Below are 24,344 nucleotides of genomic sequence, written 5' to 3' on the forward strand. Positions count from 1 at the left end.
AAGCTTCTATAACATCCAGGTTAGATACGAAAGGCACCGAGGGAACTGAATATGTTCTCTGCACAGGCCTTCTACCCTGAGTTAATATCAATAACAGAACTGACTACAAAGAGATGTTCATCAAACAGACTCCATCAATAAATTGCTTTGACAGTCACTTTTACTGTTGTAAATAGGATGGGAAAAATTGCAAGGACAATGTTAATGAAAGATTAATAGTTGCGTCAACAACTTGAAACCAGGATATTTGCCTTGCCGGGGCACTGCTCTGCTTTTTTGGAATAACAGAGTAAAACTTCAAAGTATAATATATTATTAGTAACATGCATTTGAGTTACGCTCGATTTCTCTTTTACCGTTTTGGATTAAAATTATTGACTTCTGGGTGAAGTCGGGGGATTTCAGGTTAAAACGAATAGGTAGTAATAGTGAGCATTACTGGAAAGTGAAAAAACAGTATTAAGAAACACGATCGCTCTGCAATATATGGGGGACCAAAGTGACCCTCCTTCGAGCTGAGTCGAGTCGAGTATTAAAGTGTTTGTTTACCTTTAGGTACGTAAAAGTTAAAACCATTTCCAGAGCGATACTCAGAATAGATATTTATGACTCTGATTCTGATTATGATGTGTCCTCTTCGTCTATAAACAAACAAAGACCATACAACGAATCTTGATTAATCAACTATGTATCAAATGATCAACAATGCCTGATAAAACTATTTGATCCCGGTAGGTACCTATACGTAGTAATTTATTTTATAAATATTGTGTTAAGAAGTAAAACGCGTGAAGAGGGAAATAAGGATCTCCTATTCTGGTATATGCAACGTCTAATACACATATTTGATATATTTAACTCACGTAAATGATGAGATCTCTAGGGTTGTAAGCGTTGGTCCCACATACGTACAGCATGTTGTCTCCAATGTCCTCTATAACACGAATATGATTTCTGCACTCGAATTCCTGAAACAGAAAAAAAAACAAAGGCTGAATAAATTAAACAACGACAGTCAGTTACTTTCCAGTGAGACACGTAGGTTCTTTGAAAGACTTTCCACCTAGGAAATGATTTATAACGCGATGAAAATAGTTCAAATTAAATCCGAAATAGTTTAGTAAATTTATTTAGCCCATTAGTGATATTTCACCGCAGATGCTTTTTGCCCTATCAGTACTGTTAAACTAGTTTACAGCGTGTTATTAATTTTAGATTAAAGTAGATTAATGTGAGACATTGTTAACTAAGTAACCGCCAAGCTGTTTCCTCTCAGAAACAGAGAGAACGGACCACCACAAAACTATGTCTTGGCAAACACTCCTTGCTTCATTCACATGCATACATTGTCTCATATAATATGTTATACTAACTTTTGACATGACATTTCTTCATCAGGCGTTCCCGACTTCTTCTGCCATTCTTCGTAGTTAATTTTCCTTACTTATTCTTTCTGTATCCGTTCTACGTGCACAAACCATCTGAGCATCATTTATGGCGTATTCTTCCGGATCTCCACAATTTTTAACACGGTCATACATGTTTTTAGATCTCATTTCAACACCACCCAGTCTGCTTACATCCTTCCTCTGCCAGTTCTATGCCTTACTGCGGAACATCAGAGTTGGTATCAGCATTACATTGTGGATTGCAAGCCTCGATTTTTTGGGAATGTTAACTAGCAACCGCCGATGTCAGTCATGTATCCACGTTTTCACAGATATCGTTAAAATCTAAAATCTTTTAATATCCGGTTTGCACGCAGAAATTGTATCACACAATTAACAAAACAAACCATTTGAAGATGAAATTAACTTTTGTTTGCGAATTTGAGTAAAAAATCGACGTACATTTACGATACTTTACAATTATTAGTTAAGAAAGGGACACTTCAATAGTTTCTGCATGGAGCGCGGATTAACGAATAAATTATTAAAAGGATATCGCACGATCATTGAAGTGACCCACCGCTGTCCCACCCCGGTATAGGTGACTTATGGTCACCCCTTCGGAGCTCTCGCAAGAATCTAATTTTTTTGTGTAAACGACTCTACATAATATAATAAAAAATCTAGACCATCAATGTCCCCGCATACAGTGTTAGGAAGCGGTATGCGAGCGCTTACAGGTAAGTAACTACAGAGCAATAAATGCTTGTCAACTAAGAAAGACAACAACAAAACAGAAAAAAGATGGACATTTTCCAGAACGTGGAATTCGTAATCATTTGACAAAACCAAGAGGAAAAAAAATGAAAAAATATCGCACGATCAAGTGAATCGAGTATGATACGATATATGAATACAGCAAGAATTGTATTCCGAGACCGACTTAGTTGTGTGGCGGTCTACCTTCCTCGCCTATCCATAAATAATGAATTACTTTACAAACAAGTACTTACAACACAGAAAAGGAAGAACATAACCTATAGTCTTGGCTTACTTCACCCGTGATACCAATAATGTTATGAGGCGACTAGCTTATTTAATAATGCTTTTAGGAAGAAACTTTATCTCTCAGCGTTGTTCATAGAATAAAATAAATAATCCGATCCAGTGTATTGTGTGTTGTGTCGGCACATCGCGTCCTGAGGGGGTTGTCGCAGAAGATAGAGCACCAGAATATCTCCGCATTCCTCCCTATTCTTCTCACCCCTCTCTTATCCTATCTTCTCTTTCTCTTTCCTCCACATTCTCATACTATTAATCACATACTTGTAGTATCTAGTGTATCTACCCCCATCCACTATGCACCAAACTTGCGTTTTTTTTTAATATGATATCTTTCATCAGGAGCGGTGAATATAAGTATACTATTATAAGGGTAATAAGGGCACTAATAATCGAGATATAAGTTAAACCTCATGAAAACACAGGTTATGCGTTACCACAAACCATAAATAAGCGTCAGGGGAACACCGTTACGTAATAATGTTCCCGATAACAATGTTCTCTGCCAAAATGTTCCCAATTAGAAAACGGGAAATGTCATTATATTGGCAGTCAGTCAGCAGATTGAGCAATATTGAGCATGTCCTAGCCTAACCTATCCTAACCGACTGTACGACTTTTAACTAAGAACCTTTAAACTGGGAACATTTAAACAGGGAACATTTAAACTGAGAACATTTAAACTGGGAACATTTAAGCTGGGAACATTTAAAGTGGGAACATTTAAACTGGAAACATTTAAACTGGGAACATTTGAACTGGGGACATTTTTCCTGTGAACATTATTACCGGTCTCGTTAGAAAATGTACTATACACAGGATATAAAAAATCTACTATACGCCACTGGGTTAGTCACATGTTAGTCACATTAGTAAGCGGGTCTCACGATACGCACTCTGTCTCTTTCCAGCAGCACCTTACAGACAAGACAGATATGTGGCAGTGTAGTCAGTGGCGACGTGTGTTAGAAATATATGTTGTTTTTAATTGAAAAAAATTTCATCGGAGAGCAAAAAAATGTTAAAATTTTTAACTCCAAATAAACTCAGGAATCGCTAGTCAAAGTCCTCACGGTACCAGCTGTTACTCCCTGTATATTTGGGTCAAGTTGTAAAATTAGGTAAAGAAAATAAGGCTAGCGAAATTGAGAGAAACAGAAGATTTGGAAATCAATTTGAACAACCTCCGTGGCCGAGCAGTTTATATATTAATTTTTTTTTATTTATTTATTACTTTGAAAACAGTTACAAATTATTTATTTTTGTTGTAAACATAGACCTCACTAAATACCTGTTCTGAGGCCACCATATTACAATTATAGTTGTACATCATTCTGTTTCTGATTTATGATTTTTCTATGGAATGAATGTGTGTGGACTTGCTATGGGCTTTATTTTTATGTATTTGCTAGTGTAATGTAGTGAATGCGCATATAGTTATTTTATATCAAGTACCATATTTTACAGTGCCTATACCATATTCATATTAGGTTTAGATCCTCGGCTATGGATAAGATCGTTAAGAAACACGATAAAGCCGTGTTTATAAGTATAATGTAAACTATGACTGTTTTAAAAGCCTCGACGTATGGAGCAGGAGCTGTTTGAATGACAAATTAGCATATTGTTTATTTTCATCACGCGGAGTGTAAGTGTCTAATGTTTACCATTAGATAAACACAACTCCACACTGCGCTGATAGAAATGTGAATCGAAAACTATTACCTGCGCTTGGTGGCTACAAAACACTTGGAATGTCGCGCGTTGTCGTCAAGTCCACGTGTTACATTATTATTATTTTATTTGTAAAGAAGTACAAATTGAAGTCAGTGATACATTATATCGAATTTCAAACTCATTCCGCGAAACTTCTGACAATTAAACAAGATTTATCTTGAAAATCTGAAAGTATTGGACGTATGGGAGTCGCAATTAAAGTGTACACAAACAACACACACTTAGTATTATGTAAATTGGTGCGCGCGTACATACACGTCATACACTTCTGACAGTTTGATTGTGATTTTGTCTTCTCGTTCAAGCTTGCTTATTATTTTTTAGCAAAAGTGTTTACATTGCATTAAAGGGTTTACATTGTTCGGATTCAAACATTCGTAAAGTTTTACAGTGTGTTATTATTATTGTATTAGCGTAGACATGTGAAAAATCCAGAAATACAAAATTTAACACTTTTTTTAATAAAAGTACCTACTAAAAATTATATTTAAAAAATGCCACGGCTGAGAATCGAACCTCGATAAACTGTTTGGAAGCCATCTTTACTGACGATTACATCACGAACTATTGCAAGAATGGCGGCATAAATTCACTATCACAAAACAATTTATATTTAAATCTAGAAAAATTCAAAATTTTAACATCACAATTTTTTGGCTATTCAATAAATAAAACAAATTTAGAAAGAGTAAAGGAAATGCGAGATCTTGGCATAATAATGGATGAGAAACTAGACTTTACGGCCCACATTCAACAAACTGTGAATAAGGATATGAAAATATTAGGTTTTATACTAAGAACAATTTAAAACTTAAACAAATCATAAAACTATTGTACATATCCCTTGTTAGAAGCCTGATAGAACATAACTCTATAGTTTGGTCGCCCTTCTACAATGTACATATTCATAATGTTGAAAGAATTCAAAAAAAAATTCTACACTTCGTGAATTTTAAACATCCCTTTAAAACACATAAATTACCTGTCATTAGTGAATCTTTTAAATATTCCGACATTAGAAAACAGAATAAAAATAAACGGCCTAATCTTTTTATTAAAATTATTGAACTCTAAATTCGATTGTTGTGAACTCTTGCATTTAATAAATCTAGACATACCTACACGAACAACTAGGCAAATATCAACATTTTACATAGGTACATACATCTCATTCCAACTATAGTTTTCACTCTCCAATACAACGTTTACACAGTCTTGGTAACAAATACAATATAAATGTATTTGATAATAATTTGAACTTGGCAAACTTTAAACGGAGTATGTGCAAACTATTTCTACCTAATTTGTAAACTATTGTTATATGTAAAAGTCTCTCGAAAAATCATTTTAAAGGTAATACTTAAAAAATCTCTACTTTCCCAACAAAATTGCTTTTTAAATTGTTTCCAGCACCAAATATTGATGATATATTTAAGCAAACTGCCATTATTAAAATTTGTAAAGAAAAATATAACACAGAATATCAAGAATTTTACAAACTGATGATAAATGGAAATCAATTTATTACGCCAATCTTTAAAACAACTCAAATGCAAAACCATTATATTTACCAAAGCCATAAAAAACTACAATAATCTCCCTTCCGAATTGCGCTGTATTACGAACCAACAAGAACAAATAAATAAAATCAAACTCTTTTTCCAAAAAAAATTATAGTAAAAAAAATATTTTTATATTATTATATATAGTTTACACATAACATAATATTATAACATAGAATCTAAGTAAGAATCCTGGCTCCCTTATCAGGCACAAGAGCTCCTCTTTTCTGATAAGGTATACATGACCGATTATGAACCTAAATATTATATTTTGCAAAATATGTAAGTATTAATGTAAACCATATGATCTATATTAAAATAATAAAAACTTTATTATTATCATTATGGTTGATTTGAAGGATTTTGGTAGATTTTCTATTTTTCGTCTCTTATTTATTCGTTTTCTATTTTTCGTCTACTTATTTGTACTCTATCCATACCTATATTTTTAAAACTCTTATATTTTATGTGACATATTTTGTTAACTCTAATATTTTTATGTAACCTATATTTTGTTAAACCTGATTTTTTTAATGTAATCTGTATAACTAAAAAAATAAAGATGTTCATTATTATAGGTAAAAACCCCTATATAAAATAAAATAAAAACATTATAAATACTGAAAATATAAGAAACATGTGTTTTAGAATGTTACGTGCAAATCAAACTGAAATCACACTGTTTAAATAAAAAAACACCATTTTTTAAACTCATAGAATTTTTTTTCTGAAGTTGAATATGAAGTTTAAAACAAGCTTGACTATGTGCTAAACGGGCGTCCTGTTTGATAGATTATACAAATGGATCACAAGCACAGGCATCAGGTAAGCGGGCGTTCTGTTTGAAAGATTCCACAATATGGATCACAAACAACAATTTGGAAAACTAAATAAAACAGTAACATTCTTATAAGGTTCTTGTTATATTAGTATCCCCCATACTCAAAAAGGTTGGGAAACTTTCTACTGAGATATAATTATTACATTTATCGGTCAACGGTTGCGGCAAAAGCGTTAATATAAAACCGTTTCACGAGAAGGCATTTGAACAAGCGTTTCTTTGCATTGGTTTATAGGCAGCCAATCATGAACTGGTGGAAGCGTTTCGGCAACGGTTTACGGGGCGCCAATCGCGAACGGGATCGAGAAAGCGTTTAATAAATAACCGTTTCTTCGCATCGGTTTACGGTCGTCCAATCGCAAGCGGGTGGAAGCGTTTTTTACAATGGTTCACGAGCGGCCAATCGTGTACGGGTGGTAATGGGTAACCATTTAACAAGAAAACGTTTAGTAAATAAGCGTTTATTTGCATTGGTTTACGGGCGGTCAATAGAGGACGGGCGGATAGCCGTTTAGTGAGAAAGCGTTTAATGAGAAATGAAATAAGGGTATTGCGTACGGTTCCATGATAAATCAACAAATGGATAATTCAACACACCTTTAAAAAGTGATATAAAGTCATTATAAACGATGAAATTTTTTTTTAACCTAACCTACTTAACCCAGTTAATAAAGTTTTTGTTTCATCACTTTCCATGACTTTATATAACTTTTGAAAGATGTGATGAATTATCATTTTGATGATTTATCCCGTCACCATTGTGTTAATATGTATTAAATCTATGTACTGATATTTTATTTATGCATATCGTTTCTAAACTTTCGATATGCATTATGATTGTAAAAATCCCACTGGTGTTCGATAAATAAATAAATATTTAAACAGCTCGGCTGTGGTATGATTTTCCGACATCAAAACCTTTTCCACCTCTTCTAAAAAATATCCTCCACACAGCGTCCCCAAATATGACATACGCCCTGAGAAAAATTATTTTCCTCAGGGCCTCCTGTGTGGAGTCAAGGTTAAATAATAATAATAATAATTGGATGACTTGTATAGCGCCGTTTTTGTGCAATATCACCTCAAGGGCTAATATACAAGTAAATTACTTTTGTTTATGTCAACAATCTCAATCATTCTCCTTGACATCTATTTCCTTTCCCTTAATCCATTTAACTATTTCGAATGACAACTCAATCCATATCAAATTCGATGAACATTGGACAGTGCCTTCACCAACACTCTTCACTCTGTATTGAACTGTAACAATAAACATCTGTACACATCATTAATTAACCCCAGTGTGGCAAGAAATCCACCGTAGATTTGTTAAGAACGCCTATTTGCCTAGAAAGAATAATAAATTTCTAGAATATTTTCGTATGTATTCATTATATTATATATTTCTTATCGTTGAGAAAGTACAAAGGATTGATATAACTACATATATCTGGTTAGACAGTATAATTTACAAAACAATAATTTCACAAAAAAACAAGTAAGTTATTACGATAATAGTGTCAGTCGATGTACGGCGGGCGATTGGAATTCCAAGGGTTAAGGAACGCTCTGCCGTGCAGACGTGTTTTCATAACTAAGGACGGATTGTTTCACAGAATTTGAACAATTCATTTAATCAAAATTTAATATTTAAGTTCTGTGAAAGTTTTTTTCAAGTATTTTTATTATTTCACTACGGGGTGGATGTTTTACAGAACTGAAATATAAGCAGAACTGGAAAATTGACTTTGAAATTTGATAAATTGTTTATATTCTGTGTAAAGGAAGAGAATATTAGGTACCTACATATTTCACCTTTGACTAATTGCTCGTAATACCTACAAACACGTATACTAACCTAATGGCTTTCTTTACATATTTTATTTTTTTGTATTCAAAATGACGAGGAGCGCGTGCAGTACAGGCACGGGGCGCAAGTCACAAGCTCCGCATCTCCGAAGTAATTTATCAGAGAGTTTCGAACCATTTCCTTCTCCCATTATCACGCTCCTCGCTGATCCCCGCAGCGGGGGATCATTTGTTAGAGCGCGAGAAAGTGACAGTGTAAAAGATAAAAACATATCAAGATGGCGGCGATATTCATTTGTCATCCTAAATCCACGTCCACTTCACCTCCCTTCCCCCACCCCTCCCCCCTCCCCGCCGCTTCAGTGTGCCCCCGGCCACCAAGATAAATATAATACTTGTTATGTTTTATTCAGCGTGCATTGGTATTGGAGGGCGTGCTAGTATGGCCACAAGCAATGAATAGATAATCCCATGAAGTGTGCGATCTGTTATAATTGCATGGAAAACTGAGTCGCAGTTGTGCTAGGCCAGACACCCACCAAAATGATCGAGGATCTGTTAAAGGAAAAATTTCTATATTTGAAAATGTCATCCAATTTAACCCATTACCTCCATGACGATGTCTATAGGCATCAAAAAAATAGATGAAAAGTATGATTTTTTTTCACTGTGAATAAAGCTAAATCCCACCAAGTTGTTATGCAGCATTTACAGATTGGTATGTTAGCTTTCAAAAATTAACATAATTTAATAAATTTTATTAATTATTCTATTTTTAATATTTTTTTTACTAAAGCCCTGAAAATAGACCCATTTTGAAAAAAAAAATTAAAACGGAAAAAAATAAAACATGTGTGAATCACATATTGTTATCAAAAGATGAAATAGTCAGCAACACTGTTTCAACATAGTATTATATGCATAAGATGACCGCTGGATGTCACTGAAATCAGGTGATGCCTGCGCGCAACGTTTGGAGGTTAGCTGTGACAGTGTTTTCATATGTTTTTGGTTAGCTTGCCTTCAAATAATACGGTTTTTTTGTGTTTTCATGGGTGATTTTTATTAAAAATAATAGTTAGTCTGCAGTTTTCGGATATTTTTAAACAGAGAATGTTGATGAACAGACGGACCAAGAGCTGATTGACGATGATTTGATGGCATATCACGACTTGACTGGAATCAGCCTTCGACATCCTCTGGTGCGAGTCGTAATACCTTGCGAATATCTATTTCAAATGCACCACCAGCCAAAAAATTAAAACTACAGTAAACTGTTGCGTTCCTGAACCGCTGAATGTGGTGCATAAAGATATGTACGAAAAGCTGAAGTCTTATGATGCTTTTCAAGTGTTTTCATTATTCTTTGATGACGAAGTGATTCAGTTTATTCTTGAGAGGATGATCAAATACGCTCGATTTAAAACCAATACCGAATTTCAGTAAGATATATACGAATTGAAGCGTTTTCTTGGTTTCTGTGTTGACCGGCTACAATACATTGCCATCTACCACAGATTATTATTCGTCTGACCCGACCTTGGGTGTAAGCGTCATCAAAAAAGGAACCAACGTCAACATTTCGAGCTTATAAAGCGCTATATACATTTTTGCGACAGCAACAATCTAGATATAACCGACAGAATGGCTAAGGTATGATAATGACTAACGTTCCATCTTTATTTGTATTTGATGTTTTTGCACACAAACTTTCCATCGACGAGCAAATGGTGCCATATTTCGGTCGACATTATTGCAAGATGTACATTAAGAATAAGCCAATCAAAGTTGGCTACGAGATTTGGTGTCTTGCTTCCTCCGAAGGCTACCTGTTTCCAAGCAATGCCATATTCCTGAGCATCTGATACATATGACCCCGTATTAGGTCAAAGATTATCCTTCGTACTGTCTATGATGGAATTTATAGAGTTCACCGCAAGCCATGAGTTATTTATGGACAATTTCTTCACATCTCACCATTTGATGTGTATCCTGAAGGATAAGAGAATTTGAGCTACTGGCATATGTAAGCCAGTTCGCTTCCCTAACCTTGAAGCTTCAGGCAAGTTGAAGACAGGAAAGTAATTGCCTAAAGGTAACATTTTCTTCTATATTTCCCTTGCGCATAGCGAACATTTACCTAGCAGGTGAATTTGATGCGGTGGTAGACGTAGAAAGCCAAATCCTCGTATGCCGTTGGTTAGGACAACCGTGAAGTAACAGTGGCCACGAACTATGATCGAATGGAGCCAGTAAGGCAAGTGCGGAGTTGGCAGAAATTGAAGAAAGACAAAAAAGGCAAAGTTTTGAAGGAAGCATGCAAAAAAAATCGGTTGCCCAGCGTGCCAACACGAAATTATAATTTGGGAATGGGTGGGGTAGACCTCCATGATAATGGTATACAAAATTATCGGGTCAACATTCGGTCGAAGAAGTGGTACTGGCCTTTATTTGCATCTTGCCTGAGCAGCACTCTTTTAAATGGATGGAAGTTGCTATGCTTCTTTAGGAAGTACGAGCATGATATGGGAAACCAGATGACTAGGCGACAGAGAAAACCTTCCCAGAAGGCATTCCGTGTGGAGGTTACCTGTACTCTTTTAATGTCTTTTCCAAATCAGGTCAATGCCGAATTCGGAGATTCTCGTGTGAAGGAAGAAGGCCATGACGCAGAAGATGGGAATCGTGTGCGTCGAATGCAAGAATTTCATTTGACCTATCGTGGCGAATCTCGAATTCGTTGTGCTCTATGTAAAAAAAATCCAGCAGTCTATCGATGCCGGGCCTGCAACCGCGCCCTTCATTTTGACTGCTTCGAACGGTATCACTTAGAGAATAATTTGGTTAGATTTGGTTAGTTTTCCTCATTCTATAAGGTTTTTTCTAATATTGAATTTTTTGTTATTTTGCGTATTTTCCATTAATAAATTGTATTTTCATTGAATTATAAATAATGGCAACTATTTATTTTAAATTATCAATATAAATCATACAGTTTACTGCATTTTACCCATACTTGACGTAAATTTTGCTTAGGGGGGTTACCTCCAAGCGTTGCGTTTAGGCATCAATTTTCTAGACGCTCCGGTGAGAAGGTGGGCGGGCGGAAAATTCTAAAACTAATTTTGGACTCTCCTTTAAGTCTATACTATCGGGTTATAATGATGATTCAAGTTTAGAAAAATAAAAATAAAATCATGGAGGTAATGGGTTAAAGGGAAATTGAGCTTATTTCGGGTACACGGCAGACGCGGTTCCTTCATACATGCTGTGGATGCTCCGCATTCCTTGTTTTCTAGGGAAAATAAAAAAATCCGAATAATCGTAAACAGCACAACTGCTAACACAATGAAACGACGCACAGAGCGAGTCGAAATACACATGGATACATTTGTAATTTTTTTTTTTTATTTATTTAAACGCCCATTGGGCTTTTACATACATTGTTATTAGTGTTATTACATTAACTATGTGACATTTAAAAGTTTACGTACATATATAAATAAAATAGTTATTATATCTGTAGTACATAAATGTTTTACAAATAATACAGAATACCATTATGGAGAACAGTTTTTTTTTTTACTTACTTAGAAAAATAAATGGATTGAAATTAATCAGCATTTATAGGGACTTAAAATCATATTCGAATTGTTATTTAAATTACAATATTAATTTTTAAAGTTAAAACATATATATTAAAGTTAAAAAGTCATAAAAGAAAAGAGTGAAAAAACAGAAGCTAAAAAATGGGTTTTTCACTATGGAGTGGATAAGTCATACATTTCAGCAAAGTGTTTATGTAGATTTCGTTTAAGCACTGCTACGGAATCTCTAAATATATCAACAACATTACCAAATTTATTACCAAAATTTTGTATTCGATTTAACGGTAATGCTCGAATATATATGAATCTTTCATTCCGCATCCAAAAATATTAAAAGTAATTGATTTTCGTGCATGCGTATTCTGTCCCGCCAGCCTAGGTCTTTGAATGCTATAATAATTTGTGCTAATAAAAATTGCGTAGGTCCTTCGAGTCGTAAGTCCTTGACACACTAAGGAAATTGAGTACTTAATTTTTTGAAGAAAAAAAATCTCCCAGCAAGTAATGGAAAATTGAGCTTAAATGCACAGTAGAGCAGCCTTCAACCCACTTCTCTGTTTATCTCTTCCATGGCCGGAACATTCCAGTTGACTTGGCCCCGCGGGTGATCCTGCAGTAGCCGATGGTCACTTCCGAGAATTCAAATTATTATTTATTAAAGAAACCTTTTTTGCTGTAGTATGGTTAGGAATTTATACAGATTTAAGTCGGAGGTTTAATAATAGCAAGAAAAAAATTCTAATATCTTTTGGCCACGTCGTAACCAACTTTCAATTCAGGGGAAGTTTGATACAATACGTAGATAGTAATTACTTTTATTATTAATTTTACCCATGGCTGTTTCCAACAGCATTTATCTCGGGAATGCTGAATATCTGCAGCCTTAGTTCCAGACGGTACGTCGCATTATTGTAGATGGCTTACAAGCTTCTGAATGGTTTACTATCAATTCCAGACATTCTGTCAAAAATAGGACTTTATGTCCCGGATAATTTCACGAGAGGCCGCCAACACAGGCTTTTAATTCTTCCCAGGTCCAGAACTAACTTACCAATGGTGATGCCCCTGGGAAGACTCACTAGGTTAATTAACTCCCTTCCAGCTAACTTGTATATTTTCCATATGTCCTACAACGACTTTAAGCGCGAAATATTGTATTTATTCTAACTGTATACTTATGTTTACATTTTTTTCCATATTTTGTTTACCGCTTTTGCATATGTTTTAACTGTATACTTATGTATAAAATTTTCTTCCATAATTCGTTTACCGCTTTTGCAATGTATTGGTTTTTGTACTGTTTTTGCAAATAAATAAATAAATACAATAAATAAAAAATTACGTGTGCATTTAAAAATAATGTTTAATTATTTATGCTTTCCGAGGATTTCCAACATATTCTTTTATCTTTGTACTTTTAAATTGAGGCAAAATATGTTGTATAAGTATATTCTGTCATCCTTTTCCTTTTATAATGTTTTTTTCCCTTTCTTTCTTCTCTCATTTTTAAAATAATAGTTCATTACATTTTTTCTTGCAAATAAATATCAATGTATATCATGGTCACCCTTTTTTCTACATTATACTGTAATGAATTGGCTGGAATTAAATTAATAGGTACCATGTAGGTACCTAATTCGTAGAAACGTTAACATAACAATATTGTTCTATTAATATATAATATTTGTGCTACTTTTTTATTTTTATTATTTTATAAAATTATTAACCTCAACACAGGCTTGTCCTAGTGAGGTTAAAAATTCTAAGGTAAAAAAAGATGCAATGTAAAGATAAATAAATAAATAAAATGAATAGAGAAAACGTCGCACCTCATGTCACGTCCGCAGAGTTGTTGAATGATGCAGCCAGCCATAAAGATGAAGAACACCATGATAGTTGCCAAACACAGAAAACAAATTGTGCCTTAATTATTAAATTTAATTGATTAATTTGTGTTAGGTCTTTACATTACAAACATTATTTTTAATATGTTACATTGCTTTGTAATTTCCAATTTATGTTACTGTGTAAAATATTACACTAAGATATTTTAAATTAGTTTTAACATTAAGAACAGAAAAGTTTGGTTTACATAGATTTTATGAGTGCATAAATACCGTCTTTATAATTAGATTCTTACACTCTCATTTAACGTTGGTGTGGTAAAGCCGGTCTCGAGCCTGGTTTAAGACCGTTTTAAGGCGACATAAGACTAATAACGGGAGTTTGCTCGACGCTTATATTTTAATTATTTCTTATGAACGTATCACTAAAATCTCTCATCTGTCTAGAGTGATCCTTGCGAATGCAAGTTATTTATATTGAAGATTAATAAAAACAGGACCTTACCATTCAAATATTTTATGTAACAAGGTTTGAAAATTTTATGAAACGTTTTAAAACTATAATATTAGCGGTAAGCAACCGATTTTATTTTTCTAGCCGATGAATTTGTAACTTCCCGAGAAAGGTTAGGTTACCTCTAGAGATTTTAGAAATAATTCAAATAAACCTCACGGAAAGATCGATTTACAAGGCCTGCTAGGGCAAAGTCGACCGTGGGTCCGTCCATTACTATAAATTGAATATTGTTTTTATACCTCTTCATCACTTATGTCGTTGAGAGTCTCACTTTATTTTAGAGATTTGATATTGCAAATTCAACCTTGGGTCTCTCCAATACACCAGGACCGCGCGTCGCATATTTTTGTTCACGGCCACTTCAATTAGGTCGTTAATTTCTGGCTTTTTTTTAAGGGTATTGACTCGTCTTAATCAAATAAACGCCGTGGTTATAAGTCAATTTTTTTACTGTTCTGAACTTGCGTGCCGCGTAATACTTACATCACGTTTTTTAGTAAGACTGTTAATGTTTAAACTCTCAGGGATATCATTTATAAGAAGAGTGAAAGGTATCATAAACATTTTGTCAGTATTTATGGATACTAAATTGTGTTGATGTTATACTATAAATAAAAACTATGTATTTTATTGTTTTCATTCCTAGTTATAGAATTTAAAAAACATACTAATACTGCAAAATCCTAAACGGTTCGAATTTGACTGCAAAGGAACGGAAGGATAGAAGGTACTAGAACGATGACCTCACGTAAGGCCTCTTTCTGGGATAGACAGCTATCAACGGGACCCTTCACCATACCAATGGCCGGCATGACGTATCGTTTTAGAGGCAAATCAAAAAACATATTTTTTAAATCCCTAAATTTATTCGTCAAACATAAAAAATAAAATAAACAACAAAAATTTTAACTGTGAAATATCATATAAATTTTATAATAAATAGCTAAACGCCATGTATGATTGTGTGAGAAATGTGGAGATCTTTAGAGAATGCAAGGATGGTGTAAGCGTAATGAGCAAGATAAAGAAAGGGACGCTCATATGGTCTAGCATGTAGAGCGAATGAAAGATGAAAGGAGAATATATGTCGTAAATCTGAATGTTAGATGAAGTCGGGGACGCCGAGGAGCACATGGCACGATCAAGTGAATCAGATACTTTGGTCATGCCATGTCAATAGATGAGTATATATAATATGATGTATGAATGTAAATGAAATGATAAGTGTGTGCCAAGAGCGAGCTCTTTGGCGGTCTGTTCTCTCTGCCTACTCCTGCCGAGAAATGGGGTGATCGTTAGTTAATTAAATGCGGGGAAACGGCGTGATGGTTAGTTAGTTAGTTTATAATAATTCCCCAATTTAACACAAAATACATAAATGTTAATAAAATTTATTGATCCTCGTCATTCAAATTTCTGCCGCTGACACATTTGAACAACATGTTGTACTTATTAATTGTTTCATAATTTTCTAAACCCTGCTTAAGGCCCAGCATACAGTCTTTCGAATTGTAAATGGGCAACACCCATCTCTATTATTTTTCACAAGTTCGTATAGGTAAAATATATAAAAACGTTCATAACAGACCGGATATGAAATTTGAGAAGTTATTTTAATTCTCTGATTCCTTTTAGAATAAATGGATGTACCGTTTCAATTTAAACCACTCCAATCTACAGTTAAACTGTCTTTTTCAATGAATATCAATAAGTCACAGAGTCCAGTATTCAATGTTGCAAGTTTAGATTTGAGCTTTGAGTGTTGGAGAGGCAGTCGATTTAAAATTTAATTTATAATTAATGGGAATTAATTTTTATAATATAAAAATAAATGAATTAATTAATTTTTTAATATATGTAATGGAAAAAAGAGACATATCTTTTCAATTTTGGATGGATTTTGCTCAGCAGGTGTGATAACTGATTACCGACACCTTTTTTGCATTGATCAGTTGGATCTTCCAGTTTGTATTTTTTGTCAAAAGAGGTCTATTGAAGGCTAAATTAATTGATATATTCTTTGACAATAATGTGACTGTGGGTATTATCACAATGTGCTGATTCATCTTTTCATTAATAATTCTACTCTCTTGAGAGCTTGATCTTATAATCTCATAGTGCAAATGCAAAGTTATTGTGCTAATTGCTGCCTGCTGCCGAATTTTGGAAATCAAGGAGCCGAACTCAATTGCAAGTGTATTTTCTGGTGAGTCCTCTGTTCATATGTATTTTTTGGTGGCTGGTTTAAGTTATTTTCTCCCTGCAGAGTGAATTTATTAATCAATCAATTTATTTTCATAGGGAAATAACATATTCCCTGATGGTCTGTGTTATTTACACGCCAGTTCATCATCCAAGTGTTTTTCACATGGACAACTGTATGTAGCCTTTTTGTGTGTTACTTCCAATCAAAATCTGTTTGGGCTGTCCAATAAAAAACAGCTGTAAACGTTGCACATAAAGGAATTCTGTAGTTCCTGGCAGTATAATCTGATTAAAGATAAAACTTAGATAATTACAGCTAATATAATCTAATTATGTCGCTAAATCGGTAAGTTGGATGAAAAGTGCATGCTTATGGTAAAATATTAATAATAAAATACAAAATCCGTTATGTAAAGTAAAAATATTTTTTTAATTTTTGTTAAACTATGAACTGTCAATGTCAAAAAATATATCGGAGAAAACATGTGTCTAAATCACTCGAACACTTGTGATGCCACAGTACACATTGCACCCGTGCGAAGCCGGGGCTGGTCGCTAGTAAGCAATAATTATTAGCCTTAACCACAAATTTAAAAAATCTTACGAGAAAAAAAAATGCCGCCGACGGGAATTCAACCCGCACCTTCTGATTGCCGGTCAGGTGCACGGAACTACTGTACCACGTCGGCTTATTTTTAACCTCCAAATAATTCAATACATTCTAGTATTTCATTTCAAATCATTTCACAATTTATATTTGTGTTTCAGGCTTATCAGAACTTTATCCTACTTTTATCAGAATCTTAAAATTTTCTCAGTAAGATCAATTCTGTGGTATAAAATTATATTTCAGCATATGAATAGCCCTATATATATAAATAGACTGGACCACACTTACAATACTCGTTTTACGTTAAATGAAGGACTAATTGTACCTAAGCATTTAAACAAATATGGACAAAGAACACTGGACTACATGATACCTAGGTGCTTAAATATGTTACCTGCTGAAATAAAAAAATGTACAAATGTAAAAACAAATATTATGTTGAAAAATTGGCTCGCTGAAAGAAATAGTTTGTATTAGAGTCTAATACAAACTATAGGTAGATACTATCAATTTTGTGTATATGTTTTTATATTTTTAAAACAAATTGTTATTTTTATTGTTATCACTGTTGTCATTAAGTAATTTTTTTTAAATATTTTTTATGTGAAAAGTTAATATCTATCTATAATCAAAATATTATGTCACTGAACCAGATGTAGTTTTTTATAATTTTCCGAGCGTACTTTGCATTTTTTTTTCTCTGTAGGATATTTCGTATATTTATACCTTTTAAATCGGCATAGCTCTATACATAGCATCTGAATAGACATTATCTTAAAAAATACTTTTCTGATGGCCAACAACCTAAAGTGTATGTTTATATGTCGGTATAATTCGGAATTTGGGAACTTACAATGTGTAGGTATTTCGTGAATTTAATGTTTAAGTAAAAATCAATACGCGTGGAACACGTCAGCATTTTAAAAACCTATTTTATTCATGAGATTTGAACTTTACACTCTCTATTAAGTGATATTTAACCTTTTGAGACCACTTATAAATAAATCTTTGACAACCTACAAAACATTCTACATGATTTTTTTTTGATTTTTTTTTATTTATTGTTTTTGTGTTTAATTCGTAGAACTCCATTTAATTTTTTTTAAATTTAATTTAGATTAAATTTGATAATATTATTATTAAGTTCTGCAAGTGTTTTAGTTTTTTATTATTGTGACAGCTGTTTCGGCTTACAAGGCCATTTTCAAACTGTGGTTAGTCCACATTGAGACGACGTTTTTATACTATTTCAAATGTAAATTTTGAAGGTGCATACATTGATTTATTACTGGTTACACCGATGACATGATCTATTGTTGGTTAAACCAATCTATGTTTTCCCTTCAGTAAACGGTAATGGGTTCTTAATTATTTACTAATGACTTTATTGCTATGAATTATTTGGGTGCATTATACTGCTTGGGTTTTGTGAAAATACTGAGAAGTGGTGAGTAAATTATTTTCCGTACTTTATTAATTAGTGTTAAATTTGGGTCATTCGTTCGTTTATTGATTTCTAATTAGAAATCAATAATAATAAAGTACGGAAAATAATTTACTCACCACTTCTCAGTATTTTCACAAAACCCAAGCAGTATAATGCACCCAAATAATTCATAGCAATAAAGTCATTAGTAAATAATTAAGAACCCATTACCATTTACTGAAGGGAAAACATAGATTGGTTTAACCAACAATAGATCATGTCATCGGTTTAACCAGTAATAAATCAATGTATGCACCTTCAAAATTTACATTTGAAATAGTATAAAAACGTCGTCTCAATGTGGACTAACCACAGTTTGAAAAAGGCCTTGTAAGCCGAAACAGCTGTCACAATAATAAAAAACTAAAACACTTGGAGAACTTAATAATAATATTATCAAATTTAATCTAAATTAAATTTTAAAAAAATTCTACATGAAGGTTAGTGTCCTGTTTGCGTTGATAATAGTAATTCTGTAATATATTATGTTGTCTTATCAGTATAAAATTACTGCCACGGGCAGACCTGACACTTGCATTGACTCATTACGACTAATTAATTAAGTCTTATTACAGGCACACATAGTTATTTTATGTAACACCTAAAATATAAAATTGTATATGGTTTTGCGAGATAACCTAACGAAAAACCTAAAGAAAACTTCTGGTACACCGTCAGGAAACATGCTGTAAAAGGGGTTAACTTAATTTGAAATCAAATCTATCGCATCTAGAATGCTTTCTGTTAAATCGGGATATAGAGATAGGACGCCTTGTTACGATTGTCATTACATATTAAATCTTCCCTTAGCGAACCACGATTTGTGGATAAAACGAAGTCAGAATACTGTATACCGCGTATACCGCAGTATGCCCCGTTATACTAAACTTACTGTATTCCTTCACAGGCTTTACATTTCCATGTCCATCGTTTAATACTTTTAGCCGAATCCAAGCGACGGTATCAACCTAACCATGATTAATATGCACAATAAATACACAAGGCCGAGTGGATTTTAGTTTGGTAATTCACAAGTCAGGTTGATTCATGTTCAATTGTTCCAGATGGCACAGCATTTTTATAATTATTATCCACGAATTTTAAAAACGTGTTTAGTGTATTCGACAATATTCTGCAGCATGTGATTGGTGTTATTATTTAATATTAAATAGAACGCAAACTATGTACACTGTCAGCGAAGGATATTCCTCGCAGATGGCAAATGACATTAAGGACACAAATTGGACTCATTCAATTGCGTTCATCCAGATGCATACAAAATAGCGACGTATTTTAGATGCAAGACCATTGGGAACTCCATTTATTTAATTAAATTATCTTATTATTGCTTTGGCTCCACTATTAGATAGTTTTATTAACTATAATGAGCAGTCACTTTATGGTTTGACATATTGATGAAGTTTATAAACACGAAATTCATTTAATTTAGTTTCGTTTCACATATTCATCATCATCAGTGAAACATTAAAATTTGAGATTTTCACGCCTGGAAGTAATATGGTGATTTATTACAGTACATTCTGTTGCTTATATTTTTGTTGATTTTTCGTTGATTTTTGTTGATATTATGTTTCTATAATTATTTGTAATTTTCTTTTTGTACAATATTTTGTAGTATTTTACAGTATTTTTGAAAATATTTTTTTTTCCATTTTTGTAACTATACATATTATTATTTATATATATAAGCATATAGACTAGCTCCCCAGTTTGACCCGAAAATATTTCTCTACAAATTGGGTAAACAAAAAAAAGTGATGTCTGATATGAAATTTAATATATTTTTATCTCTTGTGAATATTTACTTTTTTTCTAAATAAATAAAAAAAATTTTGGAGTACTGTGCCCAATTCCTTCTTTATCCAATCATTTTTTTCACATCTACCCTGAGGATGGACACTGTAATGCTGTCCAAAATGTTGGCTTAAGAAGGAAGTAGCACAAAGCGGAATTAAATCGCTATAAAACATTAAAAGTTAAATTTGCATCCTGACGATGCTTGTATTATGCGAAAAAATTAAATTTCGCGGTTATGAAAAAAGCTATTTTATTATTTCAATTAATTAAAACATACCTATTTATATATGTGTATCATCAATTACTTTAAATTTATATTTAATATACTTTCAAAATATGCACAAGTTTGAAATGTAACCGAACCTAACTTAACCTACAAAATACCCAATATAACGGTCGAAGAGGAGGGTTAAAGCTCTTGACTAAGAATCCGGAGGTCCCAGGATAAAATCTCGGCGTGAAAATTAATTTGTATTGTTTCACAATTAAACCATTTAAAATAATATATAGTATATTTGTAGCGTGTCCCGGAGTGGAAAACAAACACAATTTCGCACTGGTGAAAAACTATCTTTCATAATTGAAACGTTGCTTGAAATGGCTTGAGCCATGTTTGGTGACCAGATCTGAACAGCTAGGTACTCTCTCATCTTCCTCTTCACCGTAATCTTCCCATACCCACTACCTTCAGTCTCACAACATACACTAATTATTGGGAATGCCGTAGTCCACTGGCTCAAGTCGATTGGGAGCAGTTGGAACTCTTGTGCGGTATTCACACTAAAAAATAATAAAAAAAACCTTGTGAACAAACAGTAAATGGGAACATCAACACGAATTGAGCACCAAATAAGGCTCTACATCATTATTAATGTTGTAACAATAGAGCCTATATTGATGTTAATTTTAAAATGAACAAAATAAGTGCCATGTACTTCATTAGTATTAATATGTTGAGATGCGTATGAGAGGGTTTAAAACCCAAAGTTAATCTGTAGCAATGCCAGAACACATTCAATATACAATAATGTATCGAAAGATTACGTGATATCAGATTTGACCTCCAGATTTCGCAAGCCTTAGAACGGCAAGACCCAACTCGTAAGTTTTCGGTTTAATGCTTTCCTTTCTGACTATAAAATGAAATAAATTATTCACAATACATATTAGAGGAGCCCCACAATTGGATGTCGAGTCGCACACTTAAAGGAAAAGGTAGCAGACTTTAAGACGTGGGAATCCTTTGCATTAAACACCGTGGCAAGTAGTATGCGTAGCCAGACCACTTATACAATCTAGTTTGTGCCTTGCTTCACGTTTTCGTAGAGGGCAGAGCTTTTTACACACGTAGTCTGTTACGTTTTCTGCCCCTTTGTAAACGCAAAGATTTCTATAGACGCCGATATAACCAGAAGCACTCAGTTTCTTCTGTATTTCTTTTTAAATAGTTCAGGTGTTGTGTGCTGATGAACGCTTTATATTCTTCTCGAGGTTAGTCTTCCCATAGAAATGAATGTTTTCTTTGCTGTCTTACTTTTCATCTGTTTATAAATACGGCGCATATTCATGCCATTGTTGCAAGATCTATCAAACTTTTAGTTCAAATTCATGTCATTATTGCAATATTTATTAAATTTGTAGATCATATTAATGACATTTTTGCAAAATATATTAAACTTTAAGATTAAATTCTCAAAACGTGGGATAAGTATTTATTGTTTTTGTATTTAATTCGTAGAACTCCATTTATTTATTTTTTAAGTTTAATTAAAATCAAATTTAATAATATAATTATTAAGTTCTACAGTTAAACTAAAAAAACTTGCAAAACTTAATAATTATATTATTAAATTTGATTTTAAGTAAATAAAAAAAAAGTTGCAAGATCTATCAAACTTTTAGATCAATTTCTCAAAACGTTGACAGATTGGGGGCTATGGGCCCATATTTGCACAAAAGGCACAACAATATATAACTGGCTGCGTTAGTTGAATTTTATTCTCAGGGCACGAATAAATTTGTTAAAATTGCCTCACCAATGACATCAATAATTGAAAACCATTTACAAAGATCGCATGTAGTAATTTTCGCCACTGTTCGAAATTGGATAGTTTTATTTTTCATTTTGTTGTTCACCGAACAAGTTCGAACGTTTTCACAACTCGTGAAATGTAAAAACCAGATGTCGTTTGGTTCATAAAGTAGGAAATATATTTTGATCAATGCGGAAATAAAATTAATAAATCTAAGAGATATGTGAAATAGAAAAAGACACATAAAATAAAAATGTAAATGTCGCAATTGGAAAATGATATAAGATTAATTTTCACAGTCCCCTCACTCCTCACTCCTCACTAGGGAGGACTGTTTCAGAACAACTTTTGATTATGTTTACATTGCCTTAATGTTTGCAAGTTGATTATCATACTCTGTTCTCTCAGCCACGTTCTTGAATATATTCATTTTTGCTTTAAATTTAATATTTCTTTTTCGAAAAAAAATATTCGGGACTTAATACGATTTTTTTAATTAAAACCTTTTCATTTACCTTAATTATTTATTTATTTATTTATTTTTCATGTTCTCCGTAAAACGGTTATTCACCAATACATTATGGAGAAGATTACAAATTAGACAAAAAGTATAGCAAAACACATAAAAAGGTCAGTTTCACTACTTTGTGACATACGTCAAAAGGTAATTGTTAAACTGCCTGTAGGTTACGTTAAAAATGTCGATGGTCAATGCAGACTCGTTGAGCAGTTCAGTCGCTCTGTTGACTGGGGCGTTCTGATAGGCAGAAGTCCTCGCTTTTGGAGCATAAAAAAGGGTATGGGACCTTCCACGAGTATACTTGTCTGGGACATATAAGTTAATCTCTTTCAAAATAGGTGGATTATGTATAGTTCCAGAGATTATCTTAAAAAAATGTTTTCCTAAAAATATTTTTCGGCGGGCTTCTAATGTATTAAGATCGAGCATTCCTGCTAAGAATAAGGATGGATACAGGAAAGGGTAGTACATATATTCCCTCATATATAGGTAACGCATGAATCTATAAAAGGAAGCTGAAAATTTTAATTTTAGCACTTTACACATTTGATTTCAGCCCCCGCACGTCATATAACATCGATTAAACAGAATATTATCATGTATATAAATACAAATTTGACGGAAACGAAAACGAAAACAAATCCCGCTACTCCTCACCGCTAGTCCTGAGTCCTGACGAATGGTGGGGGTGTCCGAATGATAAATGAATCTGGGAATTACCATTTTTCATCTGCGGCAGCGCTCTTGTCTTGTGCAACCCCCTCCCTTCGATCTCCTTCCCCCGCCCTCCAGGGGAATACCCACAGCACGCGGAGCAGCCTAGAAGTGTTTTCTATTTTATTAATTACTAGGTGAAATGTATCCGGTGTTACTCGTGGTAATTAATGGTTTGGAGTTATCTTTTTAGGTTGTGAATTCTAGTAAACTTGGTCTAATTTTATGGTGGAAATAATAATATTGCCAACAATTGAAAAAAACAGGTATTTGATTCACCGCACCGAGCATATCTTCCTCGCATTCCTGACTTATAGTAACATTCACTTCCATGTCATATAATCTTATAAAACTCCTTAATTCGTTTATCTACTCTCTATCTAAGCATACCTTACTTAATCCTATCAATTTCGATTTCATCAATTTAAATATATATGAAAATGTACGCCTGGTTTGACCACAGAGAAGCATTTTTTGGTGTCTTCCTCGGGCGACCTCGACTTCTTCTAGAATTCTCTTCCACGTTATATATTCTGCTTGCACCCCTTTCTTCGTTTTATTTTATTTTTGGCCTCATTTTACAACACACA

General features: G+C 33.4%; 1 protein-coding gene across 1 annotated transcript in view; it reads right to left on the reverse strand.

Moving 5' to 3' along the window:
* The window catches only part of LOC149411499 (semaphorin-2A-like), a 302,491-nt gene that overhangs the window by 70,047 nt on the left and 208,100 nt on the right, over positions 1-24,344 (reverse strand). Inside the window, exon 6 of the mRNA XM_089646667.1 lies at positions 864-968. Within this exon, the coding sequence (XP_089502793.1) occupies positions 864-968 (105 nt within the window). The remainder of the gene's footprint in view (positions 1-863; positions 969-24,344) is intronic.

Source organism: Hesperophylax consimilis, chromosome 25 (genome assembly GCF_061612785.1).
Source record: "Hesperophylax consimilis isolate HC1 chromosome 25, BYU_Hcon_1.0, whole genome shotgun sequence".
NCBI classification, from domain to species: Eukaryota; Metazoa; Arthropoda; class Insecta; order Trichoptera; family Limnephilidae; genus Hesperophylax; species Hesperophylax consimilis.